General features: G+C 39.4%; 1 protein-coding gene across 6 annotated transcripts in view; it reads right to left on the reverse strand.

The window, feature by feature from the left end:
• Positions 1-1,544: 1,544 nt before the first annotated feature.
• The window catches only part of PROX1 (prospero homeobox 1), a 59,754-nt gene continuing 45,516 nt past the window's right edge, over positions 1,545-15,782 (reverse strand). For 3 of the 6 annotated variants that reach the window (XM_014951127.1, XM_014951126.1, XM_014951128.1), the window contains one exon: positions 7,047-7,235. In XM_014951127.1, the coding sequence (XP_014806613.1) occupies positions 7,047-7,235 (189 nt within the window). Of the gene's footprint in view, positions 7,236-15,782 lie in introns of all 6 variants that reach the window. The other 3 variants (XM_014951125.1, XM_014951129.1, XM_014951130.1) reach the window with 3 other exon arrangements.

Genomic DNA, 15,782 nt, shown 5'->3' on the forward strand with positions numbered 1-15,782 from the left:
CTATTTCATAGAACCAGTATATTTGAGAGAAAAACTGACCAGGGGACAGAGCGAGCTAGCAACTACCCATGCAGCTTGTATCATTTGGTCCATTAACTGGGCACCTGAGCATGATCTCCCTCTCCTTTGTCAAGTTAAGTCTTGCTAGCTAACATCAAAGTGAGTCCTCCCTCATAATCTTTGCTAGGATGTGCTTAAGCAGCTCCCTAGTTTCGCTCTCCTCACCGTCTCTTTGGCTTCCCTTTGACAAGAAAAGCATTTTCATGGTTTCCTGGCATCCCCCTGCCTGTGGGGCAGCCAGTTCCTTAAGAAAAGACCTGAATGTCAGGTATTTTGACCTGAAAATGCTAGAATGTTGGTTTGGTAGGTGTGGATAGATGTGAACTAGGAGGGGCAGTTTGTTTGCTGTAGAATCAAAGATCTTACACGTACATGGATGAACTTCACGACCTTCCACAGAACCCCTTTACACCTGGTGTTGATGTGGCCCACCAAATGCAACTCCAGGCGTATAAAAAGGCATGTAGTTTTAATTGCTCTTGCAGATACAAAGTATTTCTGTGGTTGTTACAGTGTAGCTAAAGCTGGATTCAGGCTCCAGCTCTGCTCTACAGCATCCTGAGGCCAAATTGGGGAAGATTCTGAAAATAAATGACCTCGGATGAAAACATATTTTTAACATGCTGCTTCTTCAAAATCAGAAAATTCTTGCATGATTTTGTGATCCAAATAAGCTACCATCTTACTGCCATCTGCACCAATTCTAAGCCAAAAAGAGACCATTCATATCTGAAACACAGACAATAATGTAAATCAAAGATTCACTCAACCTCAAAATTTTGATCCATATGAAACAGCAGAAATAGCGAAGGATGAGAGAAAAACAATGAACAAATGAGACTTGCATTTTGAGGAAATGTGCAAGAACAGATTAGTTATATATAAAGCTAATGATTGTACAGCTTGAAAAGGAAGTGATCCAAGGAAAATGATAGATTGTAATAAAAAGAATACAGAATGGTATCTGGATGGTGCCATTAAGAAGGGCAAATTGATAAAAGGAACAAATGTGAATCACACAAATTGATAAAAGGAACAAATGTGGATCACATTGAAACAAGCATTATTCTTTTGGATATTGACTTGTGGAACTCCAAGTCGCAGGACACCAGGGTGGCAGGGAAATGCTTAAACGTCGTAAATGAAAGTGCACCGGCTACATTTAATGAAAGGGCTGCCAGTGCCTCAGACATAGCAAGTCTCTTGCAGGGAGTTATTCCTTGTCTGATAGACTATTGCAAAATAACATTCATTATCTTAACCGGAGCTGGAGGTAGGACACTGGATTAGATAAATCATTATATCCATTTTGCAAGAGGGCTGGCAGTTCATTAATAAATAATTCAAACCAAGGGGGAAAGAAAACCTGCAGAGGATTACAGTGTTAGGCACAGCCTGGCCGCAGCAGAGAGAGAGGTTCAGTGGTTCACCTCTTGATACGGGGCAACATAAACTTTTGGAAATAAATATAAACAATGGCAATGAGCTTGTAATTTATATTTTATTTTGCACAAGCTTGCATATATACTGCACATACATTCAGTTTAGAGAAGATGGAAGGCACACAAGGCAATTGAACTACTGTATCCTTTAAGTGGTACAAAGCAAAAAGGTAAAAGTCTGGAGAGTATACAAAAGCTTTAAACACACAAAATAAAATCCACCCCCCCCCCCCAACATTTTTCCTGTGTTTATCTTAAATTTAGTAGCTGCCAAGCTAGAATTGTAACTTTTTTCAATCAATTGTCTACTGCACCTTTTTTCCAAACGGACAGGGGAGTCTTATTGTTTTATCTTGTCATCAATTAATATTACAGTACATCCTTGGTAATACAAAATTGTACACCTTCATCAAATAAATTAGGATAAATTAAACCAATAAATTATGCAAAGTCTTCAGAACAATAGACAACAACAAAAAAAATCCACAGTTGAAATTGCCTCTAGCTAAAAAATAAAATAAAAAAAAAATCAAAAATTGACTTTATCAGTTCAGTTATTGTACTATCTTCAAATTAAAGGGTCTTTATTACAAAAAAAGAGCTTAATAATGCTATTTACAACATATTGCTAAATAATATAAAGGCAGTGTTTTGTCACTTTTGTAACTATATACATATGAGTAATGGCTGGGACAATATCAGTTTAAACCTTAACCTTTGACTCTTCTGGGCAGCATTAAAACCAACCTAAAGAGATTGGGTTTTTTTTCCTTCTTTTTTTAGTTTCTGACTCTTACACGTTATATGGTAATGAGATGGTTATTGTGTTTGTCTAATATCTCACTCAAGTGGTACAATTAATGCAGAAAGGATGGATTTCAGAGAAAAACCTAAGCTTGCTGTTTCTTCTAGATTTGTTTCTACATATCCCAGTCTATTTGTGCATTCGGAAGGTGGCTGCTTCGGGAGAGAGGTGACTGTGGCTCAGATGAAAAGACTAAGTAAAGTCATAATGCCACCACCTTTCATACACTAAAAAGGGTATTCCTAAGAAGATACAAAGGTTAAATACCAGTTTTCATCCCAGCTCTAAATATGAGCCTTTTTAGCTTCAGTTTATAGATGGTTTACAACCAACAGTTCTACAGAAAACAAAATTGCATTTCCTTCAACAGAACATTTAAGTGCAATACAGTAACTGCTTACTCATATAAACCAGTTACATTCCTTAAGGGGAGCTTTTTGAAAACAATGCGTATTGGAATTTTCAAACACGTAGTTGGTACCAGAAGGAAACATTTGCACTATTAACACCAATGATTGCTATATAATACACATGGCAAATATAGTTTTTGCTTTCACTTCTCATGTACAGTGCTCATTTTGGGGGTTTTGTAAACCACTTTCCATTTTTAATATATATATATATCTTTCTGTATATATATATATGTATAATCTTTCAATGCTGCTGGTGAAAATCCTATCTTTAAAGCCACAAAATCTTCACCTTTATTTCTTAATTAATATTAACCTGTGGAAAAAAACATTTTTCTATTAACTGACTTCATATACATAGAAAAAAATTCTGCAATTTTACAGAAACTGTATCACCCATTCCCTTGACATCTGATGAAAGAGACTTAACTTTTAAAAGTAGAGAGCTGGATTTTCAAGAATGCTTTCAACTATCTATACAGTTACTGTAGTGTTTCTTATAAATTCAACAGATGTTTTCAGAATGTAGTTATTAAAATCTTATGTCTTTATGCAAGAACATCCATAAGGTTGAATATTTACATTGCTTTATAAAAGTTCCCCTCGATTTTCAATGTTCACCCACATACCTGGTACAGTAACAAAGATTCTGCAAACTTAAAACACTTTAATTAAATAATACTCAGAGGCACAAAGCAAACCTCAGGAATACATGGGTGAACACTTTCTTAAATAATTACTACATTCTAACATCTTCCACGTGTTTACCATTAAATGTGAAACGTTTCCATTAAACAACCAGAGATACAGTAAGAATTAAATGTTTTGTAGTTTCAAATAGAACATTCTTTTCACAAAACATAACAAATGTCTAAAATAGGTTCTTAATCTAGATAGGAAAAAGGTAAGCTTTTCACTTCATACGCATATTTTGTGTGTGTGTGTTTCTGTGTACATATACATACATACACCCACACGTTTTGTTTCTCTGTGTGTGACTACGTATGTATATGTATATGCACATGTCACGTATGAAATATTGCTTCTATACTACTTTTCATCAGGCTAAGAAAACACAAGATTTGCACCACAGTTACAAAAAATTGGCTTCTACAAGAATTTTCAAAACTTGAATGCTGCTCAAACAATTGAGAAAAAATAATTTGCGTTATCAAACTGTTCTAAAAATTCTCTTCTTCAAAAACGTATTCTCCTGCTTTTTTTTTTTTTTTAAATTTTTAAAAAGACACAAAATATGCATAGCTATCAACATTATGTCAAACAGCCGGAAAAAAAAAATAAAATCAGTGTTTATTGCAGCTGTAGTAATTGAAAAATAAAGTTTAAAAGATGAAAATTGTAAGCCACAGAAGGCACAAGAACAATTGTACTTGTGGGGGAAAAACTGGTATTTTGAAGGATTTTTTTTATCCTTCCGCTGGTGCATTTAAGGTCTAGGCACAGACTATAACCTCAAGTTTATATGCAGAAATAAATCTGAATTAGCAGTAAATGAATGGCAACATGGGGTTTCTACATGGATTTTGAAATTCTTTCCCTATGTAAACTTTTCATTACAATAAAAGTAGCCTCCTGCCTTTTAGCCATTTTTAGTAAAATAATATTGAGATAATTTGAAATAAACTGCTTTCTACTTACAATTTAGTAGGAGCTATGCCATGTATTTAAAATTTTAGGTGTATTGGGAGGCACAAAGGCAATATGGCTATAAAATGCAGAAAAATCACATAACTGAAATGGTCAAATTATCATTTATTCCTTTTTCAGAACAAGGAGTTTTTTAATTTTGCTTTTAAGATGAAATTTCTACTCTTAATTCCTATGCCTCATTTACTATTGAGATTATGCTACTTATAAATAAATAAATAAATGCAACAACATCAAGTGTTGAGTATACAGTTTCACTTATTTAGATTATGTGAATCACATTGCAGCCAAATAATAATAATAATAATATTAATAATAATAATAAACATAATAAAAGCAAGGGTAAAATCACAGATTGAGATGGTAGCTAGTAGTATGACCATGTAGTATGACTAAAGTATGGCTTTGCTTTCTTATGTCCAAGGTGACGATGCAGTGTTATATTTTGTATCTGATGGTATGCCAATGATGAATTTACTGTATTAAAACTTGAGCATTTTATGCCACTTCTTCCCATAAATCAAAAAAGTGCATGAACACAATTTTCATCCTTTCTTACTCAGAATTCACTGGAGTTGCATCTTTATGAAGTGTAATGTTTACCAAATCATGCACACACAACAAAACAAAACAAACAAAAAAAAAAAAAAGAAAAAAAAGAAATAAGAAAACAAAATAAAATGAAAGAAAAGGGAAGGAAAGAAAAAAAAGACACATCCTGTCTACTGCAAGGGTACATACAGTATTAGGTACTCTCAGGGAGCCTAAGATCAAGAAGATTTGTTTTGCTTTTAATGCATAGTGAAAATGTTGGCACTTCATCCCATGCTATTGTCTGCATTGCCTATACTCCACAGATACTGCCAGTGCTTGAAAAGAATGACAGGGAATCGTAGGACTGTGCTGTTTAATTTGAAGTCAGCAGGTTTTTAAGGCTTTCTGCTAACAATAATTGCTTTCATACATTTCTGTCTATCAGCAGTATTTGTAAATGAAGTGAAATTGCAATGATCAGGTCAGCTCTTTAGTCACATGGGTAAACTTTCACTCTCCAAAGTCAAAATGTAATTTTAAAATAAAGAAATAAGATACCAATATCCTCGATGTTCTAAATATAATTCGCAGCTAATTAGGAACTTCCTCTAGATCCAGATTGAATTATGTAGGGGAAAATAGTATTGACGATAACAATAAATTCTTACTGCATCCGTACAAAAGACGACAGAGAGAAAATGACAAATACAGAGTGCCAGAGCATATTCAACCTTCCCCCAAACTTCTGGAGACAATACCTTTCTGAAAACACAAGAAAAGGAGAGCCATTGAAGAAAGCAGGAGAACTAGCAGCTAGCTTTGTTTCCGTCTGCTGACATAACGTGGGATAGCATTCAGGTGAACCCAGATCCATCATGGACATGACACTGGAGCTCAGATTTTGGTCAAGACGAGCTCCAGCTTTAGAAGACAAGTGAAGCGCATTGCTCAAATAGATTTTTTTTTTTTTTTTTTTTTTATAGCTGCACTTCCTGTAATTTTAAAAATCTAATTTGGCTATCTGAACCCTGCATAGCCAGGAGGACACTGCGATTTTTGTATATGCTTGATTAGATTTTTATGAAAATGTATTTTTTTTTTTTCCTTTGCCTCAGCACTGTGAAGATGCTTCCCTCTACTGTATCTATGATCATTCAAAAAGTGCTTTTCAGGACAGATGTCAAACACAGTCAGAAAATTTTGTATAGTGGAAAGGGGATTTTGGGGGGGCAGAATGGACTAAGAAAATAATAAATTTAGGGAGTAATACCACTTAAAGTAAGACTGAGACATGGCAATATAGGACGCTGAAGGTTTCATTTTTAGTCTATGGAGAGTGAAATGCTTCCGCTTTATTAAGCTGACCATATTCCAAAATTAGTGTGGTTGATACAATATTGTGCATGAATTACTGGCCTCACCCTGCAAGAACGGTATTTGATTTGTGCAAATGTCCCTTGTTGCAATATAGAGAAACAACAACCTGGCATGTTGATCATTGGTGCAGGGTATTTATCATTTCTGTAAGGAAAGCCTGAAGAACAACGTCTGTGTTTCTGGGTATCACTTCTTGGAGTGAGTACCTAAAGTAGATGTCGTAGTTTTTTGAAGTATGAAACAAAATCTAGTTATTGGTTAAAAAGTATATAAAATAAAAAAAAAAAAGCTCGAAGCTTATGAAGTGACTCCACAGAGTTCAGACCTTTAGCAGTATAAACATAATATAAACTTCATTGTCTGTAGTATTGTGCCGTGACATTAGTCTCACACAGACAAAATGCCACTTTGCAGCAAGCAATAAATCTGACAAAGCATTTTTAAACATAATGCCCTAACTTGCTAAGACAGGCTTTTACACGCTTCCAAACTCTTCTCCCTGAAAATTAACCCCGTTGATTCTTCAAATGTTAAGGGTCTCGGGCAAAAGTAAACCAAAGGCTGAAGTAAAATAACCATCCCCTTGGAACCGAATGAAAACTTAAATCCAGGAGGGATCACAGTCTAATTTCATATACATATATATGTATGCGATACACATATATATGAAATTAAAATAGAGACACACATGACTTGGGCATCAGAAGGGGACTGCTACTTTCATACATTCATAAATAGCTGCTGAACTCTCTACTCATGAAGAAGCTCTTGTAGGCAGTTTGGGGATTTGAAAATCTCGGGGACCTCACTGTCCAGCTTACAGATGACCTTGTATATGGCCTTCTTCCAGGAAGGATCAACATCTTTGCCTGCGATAATGGCATTGAAAAACTCCCGTAACGTGATCTGAGCCACTTCCAGGAATCTCTCTGGAACCTGCTGATACAAGGAGACAATGGCATTAATACAGTTTTCAATTTCAAGTCTCTGGTTCTTCAAAGGAAACTGAGCTAAGTTCTTTCTTTCAGAAAGGGGCTTACATAGCACCTGCATTTTCTAAATGTGGCAGCCTTCTATTCTCTTATGCAAAGCTGTTATATATAGTACTATAGCAATAACTTTTATAACATGTGTTAGAGATCTTTGTAAAGTCTACTGACAGAATGTAGGTAACAAAATGTTACTGTCTGAGTTTGGAGAGTGGGGGATTTAGAGGATATAATTAGCACGAGGGGAAACAAACACAATTGTCTTTAAGGAGAGAAATCTCTGCTTGACATTTTACCCGTGCTTTTACGGCTACGTTCTCCTCTCCGTGGGGGAACTAATATGGAAGTTATGCATGCATGGGAAGTCCTCTGCACTTTGGTCACAACTGGTGCTGAAAGCTGTCAAAGAAACAGGGTACCTCTGAATGTTGTTCCTAGTGTAAAAACAAGCAAGCAAGCCTTCAGCTAATGGTGTACTTCTGTAGCTGCTGGGCATGAGACCCCCCTAAGATTGTTTTCTCGGTAGACATTATGGTCTCCCCTTCTTTTTCAGAAGCCTACAAACAAAACCCCAACCTCTTCAATGGGTGCATCGTGCTCCAAGTGGCCACTGAGGTGGGATGCATTAAACTCATCTGGGTTCTCTAAATGTCACTGTCATTTCACGAGTGAGCCAAATGGCCAGCTAGTAGGGGCATGCCACTCTCAGAAGACCATGAGCAATGGGTGAATGTCAAGAAACAGTTACCTCCAAACTTTAGTAATTCATCCTAAATAGTTGTCTCAGGCACCAGCACCAACTTCTTACCCTCTGCCTTAAATGATTCAAAAGCAATCACTATAATGAACCGTAGGTCAGTTGCAAGGTTGAGGTCATCTCCATAAAGGTATTATTTTCCATTTTTATTACAGAAATATGGCTTCACAGCTCTAGAACTCCTAATACATGGCCGGCCAGTAGCCAGCATGCTTATAATAGCAAGTATTCCTTCACTGCTATTCTTTGCCCACTCTGGCCAGAGGAGTTCTCTGACCCACAGTGGCCGCCACTTCAACCATTTCTGTAGCCAGCAGACACCCTGGCAAATCTCACTCGCCTACCAAATGGGTGTCACATTGCCAGATCAGGCCTGCACTTTATCCTCTACTTCAGGCTTGTGTTCTTCTCCCTTTAGAAGCCACTTTCAGAAAACTTGTCTGGAGCTCTGGAGCCTCACCTACCTATTGCTGTTGCAGAAACACCAGCAGTTTGCTAGCCACGTTTGGCCATCAGATAAGCATGAGATCAGCTCCCTCTGCACCAGCTGACAATCCCTGCTTCCAGAAGCCCTGTGGTCCGCACAAGTCCTACCTCAACGAGTGAAAACCAGTCGTCCCCCCCCCTCCATTTTTCTCTGTCCCCAAAGACAGGCTGCCTTCTGTGGAAATTTTTCATTCAACAAGCCACACAGAAAAAAACGCTTTTACAGATGTTCTATTCCACCAATAATTATGAGGGAAGAAAATAACTATTGTGTTTCACCTGTTTCCGCTCGAAGAAATAACTTAAAACTTCACATGACCACTCTGCTGTTTGGCCACTTGGTAATACATCAACAAAAGATACCATTCTTGTCTCATTCTTGCATTGCTATAAAAAATGATACACTTTTCGGTTCAGACAGTTCAAACAACAGCTCATATGCTGTTCATCACCCTTGGTATTGCTGGGCACCAACCAGGGGGAAGCAGTCATTGACTACATGATACTAGAAAGCAAGAAATACAGTAGATAACCAACTTTTTGGTGTACACACTAGTATTAGTGCACAAGGGAAAAACAGTTGGTTTTTGCCTTTGTGCTTGGGAAGAAGAGTTCACATCTTTCAATTTCGGTGTCCACTCCAGATGACCAGTATTAGATGCCTTTCCTCCCTTCCAAGTCACTAGAGACAAGAGGGAGGAATTACAAGCACCTACATGAGAAGCATAAAGTTCAGATGCAAAAAGTCCTATCTCTTCCTACATGGTTACACCCATGGCAACTTTAGGTGTGTGTAAGTGATAACCTGGGTTTTAAGTTGAGCCTCTGCCATTCAATTTCTACCTGTGCATATGAAAGTTGTCCAGGTAGGGGATGCTGCTTTTCCATGGAGTAGGAGGTGTAAACCCCCCGAAACAACTACCTTCCAGGCCTCCCACCCCTGTAAAGACACACAAGCTTTTCTTTTAGGCTGAGTTATCTTTTAAGGTCTGACTTTGTTGTACATGAGTCACATCTGCAGGTTTGGGCCCCTTTGAACCTGGGACAACAGGCTGCAGAGAGCAGCCCACAAACAGAAGTGAACGAAGCCCTATGGGGGCTTTGAGGAGACCTCCTCGTAATGGTGAGTTCCCAAAGATCTCCCCTACTCCTTAGGCATTAGAGCCATTCATAGCTCTTTCCTTTTGGGATGTTATTAGCAATTTTTCATGTCAGACTGGATTACACACATTACTTTACATGTTGTAATGTGAATAGCACTGTGATTAATCCGCACAGGATAGTACGTCAGCCAACATTTTTCCTTTCTAGAAAGAGTAACCACACAGTGTTGTTGCTTTTTTTTTTTTTTTTTAAATAAGGAAAATACTAGTGAAGTCTGGAGACTGAAAATACATATTTAAATGGATGGGTAGTTAGATTTTTCACTGGGCAATAATCAGTCAGCCATGTTAATTATGTGTCTGGGGGTAGCATTTCCCTGACCCTAAGTGATGGCGACCTATTCAGTGCATCTTTACACCTAACTGACTGAACATCTCTGAAGTAGGAACATCTGCAGAAAATGCTTCAGTGACAAATAAACTCCATCTACATTGCTTTTAATAGAACCAACAATCCCTAGCATGAACCCAGGGCATTTTCTTAGCATCAGGTGGCAGCAGTCAATCAAAGAATCACACTGTACATTCACCAGGAGGAAAGACAATGAGGTCTGCTCAGGGGGAGGCTAGGTGGGTTTCAGGCTGAAGCCTCCACGTCGGACTGATTTAGAGAGAAATCACACTTTGTCGCATGCTTTGTCAATATAACTTGGCTCTGCTGCCAAGGAAAAAGTCACAGGCCAAACTTTCAGCTAGTGTAAATCAGCAGGGCTCTACCCGCCCCGGTGCAGTTATGGTGATTTACACCTGGTGCACATCAGTCCCGTGCCTCCTAATGCAGTCCTACCACCACCACAGTGCCCCTGCTCAAGCCTTAGCCACGTTAATACATCCCCTTCGTCTATGAAAACCGGGAGGGAATTCAAGCTCTCATCTGCTCTTGTCTATTTATGCTGTTTTAACTACTGGCATTTTCCTTGGCTTCAACAACAAACCTGAACTATTTCACTCCTGGGTTTGCGTGTGGAACTACCATGCCGAACCATTTGGATTAGCACTGTGGGGGAGTGCTTTGTTAAAAATACTCAGCACAAACTATTTCTATGCGAGTAAAACTACAGTTCCAATGGCTTAAAAGTTGGAGACGAGTCAGACCTAACTCACACTTCTTTCATGCAGAGGCATATGCAGTCGCAGAAAGACATATGCTTTAAAAATACTTCTTGAATTTCTTTTAAGGAAAATGTTACCAAAAAGGCAGCAGTGTTTGGGAAGGTGAGGGCAGATCCTCAGCAGGTCTAAGTCAGCATTGCTCGAGGAAAATCAGTGAAGCAACACTGATTTTAAGCCAACAAAGAGGATCAGGCTTCCCTTTCTGATGGCATGCATGGACTTTAAAATCACTGTTGGGAAGAGAGGAGGGCACGCTAGAAGTACACATGTGTCTCAAGTTGGTGGCTGTTCAGTGGCCCTTCTCTGTTTTTCTCATTATTAGGTTGTCTTGTATCTTGCATCTTTTATTAGTTAATTCATTTATTTTTTGGGTTGCGCAGCAAAGACTTTTTCTCCCTTCCCTCCCATTCCCCTCATCTCCTCCCTTCCCCGAGCCCTCCTCCTCTTCCCAGTTGCTTTACCTTCAAGGATGATTTGTTTTATTAAACTGACTGTCCCCAGCCTCTGCAGTACATAATAAAAGCCTGACATAGCAGCCTGCCTGCCTTCTGTGTCCTGCAGATACTCATCATAAGTGTCAGGACATACCAAGGTTAGCGGTCACTGGAAGTGCGCTCACTGGCTCAAGCCTTGCCAAACATGCTTGGCAGCTGAATGAATGTCACAGAGAATAGAAGGGGAATTACAAAGGTTAGAAAGAAGACAGCCTTTCTCTCTCTCTCTCTCTCTCTTTTTTTTCTGGAGATATATAAGCTGATTTTTCACACTTCTGAAATAAACATCAGCTCATTCACAGTCCCTTTCCAGCACCTAAATCTCTCCCATTGTCAAGCAAACCTTTAATTTCTACCCAAACCTTATTTCTTCATTAGCAAAATAAGATGCTTAATTCTCTCTTAATAGAAAAGGGGGAAAACACCAAAACCAAACGACAAAACAAGTCACTGGTCTGCTCAAAGATTTATATGTGTATTTCATGTCGTTAATCCTATTAAGGGTGGTCTTCTTTACAGTTAATCTTTTAAACTTTCAAAAATTCCTGCTCAAGTGGTAAATCTAGACGATAGAAAAAGCAATACAGATGTAAAGATCACAGAATTGTGAAAGTCAAGTTAAAACTGATATTCCAGAGAATTGTGTTTTGTTTTTTTACTATAAAAGGGCAATAAAATGCTGACTGTAAGAAGACAATGTCAAGGAGAAAAGGGTATTGGTATTTTGGATACTCTTGACTGCTCGCCTTGGAGAGAGAGTTATTCTTGTCACAAACCCTTTTGTCTGCATCTGCTGACTGCTTGCCTGTAGCCAGCAGCATACTTTAACTGTTTTGTCACCTCCTAACATCACATGCATCAGCTGTTGTGCTTTTGTTACGGGTATTGTAGAGCTAATCCACTGTGGCTGTTCTACTGTGCAGTAAATAAAACAGAAACTGCTTCTCAGACAATTCTGCATGAATATTTCAGATGGCTTTTACAACTCTGATTCACAAAATAAAATAGCCCCCCCCCCCAAACTAGACTCAGATGCCTCAAAGCTAATTGCATGCAATGACTTCAGGCATTAGAAACAACTGTTTTAGTTGGATAAATGAATAGCAGACCTTTCTAAAGTTTTAAAAATACAAAACATACTTCTTTCCTTGCAATATTACTTGTATATATTTTTTTTCTTTAGAAAACTTTGGGGTTTTTGCAGCGGCAGTTTTGAAATATTTTGTGCCAACAAAATCTTTAAAATATCTTTGAAATCTTTTCTTCCGTGAGTGGAAGATTCTGGGAAGTTTAATTTATTTTTACTTGAGCATCAAGTACTCTTTAGCCATAGAACTAATTTTACAAAGTTCCTAAACTTCTCCCTCCAACTTTCCTAGAACAGGGAATAAAATATTTACTCAGATGTTCATTTTCTGCAGCCGATTGCTAAACTGTCCTAAAGCAGGGTGGCTTTGGGCATGTTCACAGGGGCAATGGTAGGAAAGCCCAGCAGGAGGCCTGAAGCAGACAAGATACCCTAGGAAAGGAGACAAACAGGTGAAGTACTTTACCGAGCATTCATTCACCCTTGTGCACACATGATTCCTCTAAACAAACTCTCCTATCCCTGCTGTTTGTTAAGTAAATATTGATCAAGGAGAGACATATCTCCTGACAGCAGTAGCACAAGCTGGGGACTTGTACCGCAGACAGAGTGGACTTAAATGGATAAACTCAGATGCTTTAGGAAGGCCACACAGAGATTACCAGATAAAAAGGCAAGAAGTCAGAGGGTTGGCTTTCCTCTCCTCTCTGTAGGGGGCTGGGACTTGGTTACATGGAACCTCCACGATAGAAACAAAAGTCATCTGCTCCCAGACAGAGTCTTATAAAGCAAGGAGCCTGCATCTTAGGTGCCCAAATGACTTCATATTTTTATCTCTTGCCAGCTGATGCATTAATATTGCATGCAATAAATGTGGCGTTTAAGTCCCTCTCCTTGAACACAAGTGGGAGGCTACCAAGGGGCAGCTCCTCAGTAGTGTAAATTTTCACTTCCCCATTGATTTCAACAGACTTTATGTCCCCTGTGGATGGTCCAGCTCTGGTTGTGCTGGGCTGGGGCGCACGTTTTCCTCAGGAGCACTTTTTTCTCACTCATACTCCAAGTAAGCAGTTCACTCTGATGCCTGTGGGATAAGGTACACACCGCCTTACGTAAGGGTGCCCAGTTTAGGCTGGCATGTCAGTTCTCATAAGCAAACAAGATTTATTGGGCTGATGTGTCTAATGGTAGTATAGCTGCAGAAAGCAGCAGCAAAATTGTCAAGTCATTAGTGACTGTGATTTCTGATTTCCTGTAAAAATTCAGCAATAGGTAACAGTGACCTCATTTTAGTAAACTACCGAAATTTGGGTGGATGTTAGAAGTAATGCACTTCTTGGGGCATGTTTTTAAGCACTCCTCAGAGATCAGATCGAAAGCCTCTGAACCACGTGCAAGGCAAGCATAAAGCTATTCACCTTCTCTGGCGAGGCAGAGGGAGAAGATCAGACATTAATTTTCAGAACGGAGTCCCATGTTTAGAAGTACCTAGAACAATGCAACCGTTCTAATATTGTAACAGCGTCAGACAACTGCTTGGCTGTAGCGCACAAATCTGAAGATCCTTCAGACAGGGACAGCTGGGCTAAGCTCAAAACCTTTTCTCATACGATGTTTAATCTGCGTTAAACTTCAGCTCCATTTATATGATTAGGCTCGCCAGAGTGTACCTCCAGACTTTGCCTGTGGTATTGTGCTGGAGTCTGATAGTGTGCTGTATTACTAATGTTCCAAGAGTAAACACACTTGTAGGAAACAGCTATAGTTCAAGGCTGCACTTTAAAAAAATAAATGTTTCATCAGTCTTAGCAAAGGAACAAATGGCAATAACACTCTGTATCATATTTTACAAAGCTTCAAAAGAACAATGTCCCGTTGAGTGAAATTCAGTAGCATTCTGTAAACATTAATTTAAGGAAATCAATAGGCTCTGTGAGCTAAAGCCATATTGCAAGATAAACTGGCTGGAGTGCTACTTTGTCAAACAGATTTTAGTTTTCTCGGCTAGATAAAGACGGTTTCAAAATGGGGTAACGTGTTGCAACCAAGGTTTGAAAACTATGTGGCCTTCAAACAGTCTGCTTGTTCCTACTACAAAGCTGGATAAACATACTTTAAAAATGATAAGATTGGGCCAGGATTGATTTTACTTTCAAATTTTATATAAGGTAGAATTCTTGGTGAGCGTCTGTTTGGATTGTTTTGATCTTAATTATGAGCAGAAATAAACAAGTGCAGCACAGACAGCTCAAGACGTCAGGCTGCCAGGAGAGGTTAAATTATCTGGAGGCGGCATTTTTTTTTTTTGCCTTTTTTTTTTTTTTGCAATTGCAGGACATTATGGATTTAAAAAAATCTTTATTCATGTTGACCTGGTGGGCAACAAGTCACCTTGCCAAATAGGAAAGCCAAAATCTCTAGTGGACTTAGGATCAGAGGTCTTCAGCTGGTGAAGGCTGCTCACGTTGCAGAGCGCAAGGTCGTGGTAACAGGAGGTAAACAGGTTGGAGGGGGTGAGGGGGAGAAGCCAGATCACTCTTCTAGTTGAATGATCTAGACATGGGCTACAGAGAGGGACTCCGTAGGGAGCCTCTTAACACAAGGATAAGGTGTAAATAGCATCTATTAGACAAGTGATGGAGAACCTCTCTAGGATGATAAGACTCCACTGTCGGGGGAGCAGTCTCACCATGGGTAGCTCCAGGTCAGACAGCTTTAATATTTGTGCATAGTGGTACACACCAGCACAGGTACAGCAACGGCAGAAGAGACTCAGGGGAGATATTTCTGCTGAGAAAACCTCATACACACCTCACACAAACTAGATGTCTGTGCAGACACCCCCTCCCCAAAAGTCAGGGTAAGGTGAGCTTTGGGGGCGTGCTGCAACCTTCTTAAAGGAGATTTGTGTCACCCACATGTAGCCCTGACCCCATCCTCACACGAGGAGTATTTAAGCCTGTGGGTTCTGGGGACAAGCTGGCACCTAAATATGTATTTCCATACCTGCAGCCTGTCGTATAGGAAACCTATGAAGGACAAGTCCTTCTGCATCCCTCCCTACCCGTAAGACACTGCACCAGAGCAACACTGGGGACAAGCCAACAGTAACACCGTGAGGCATCACACTACTTCTGAAGCCACTTCTCTGTGGGCTTCTGGGGAGGTTGGTGACACTGAGACCAGCCCCTTCCTTGCATGCATCCCACCAAGCCAGGAACACCCCTGCTTTAACGAAGAGCTACAAGGCAGCCCACCTATCCACTGGGCCCTCCTCAGACTAGAGACTTAGGCAATTAGCAGCTGCAGGCATGGATCTGCCACCGTTTCCAGGATAACGCTGCCCTGAGCAATACTGCCCTACTGTTAGTTTTCCTGTGCTTCCAAGGACAGCTTC

This window comes from Calidris pugnax, unplaced genomic scaffold (genome assembly GCF_001431845.1).
Source record: "Calidris pugnax isolate Ruff unplaced genomic scaffold, ASM143184v1 scaffold24, whole genome shotgun sequence".
Classification (NCBI taxonomy): Eukaryota; Metazoa; Chordata; class Aves; order Charadriiformes; family Scolopacidae; genus Calidris; species Calidris pugnax.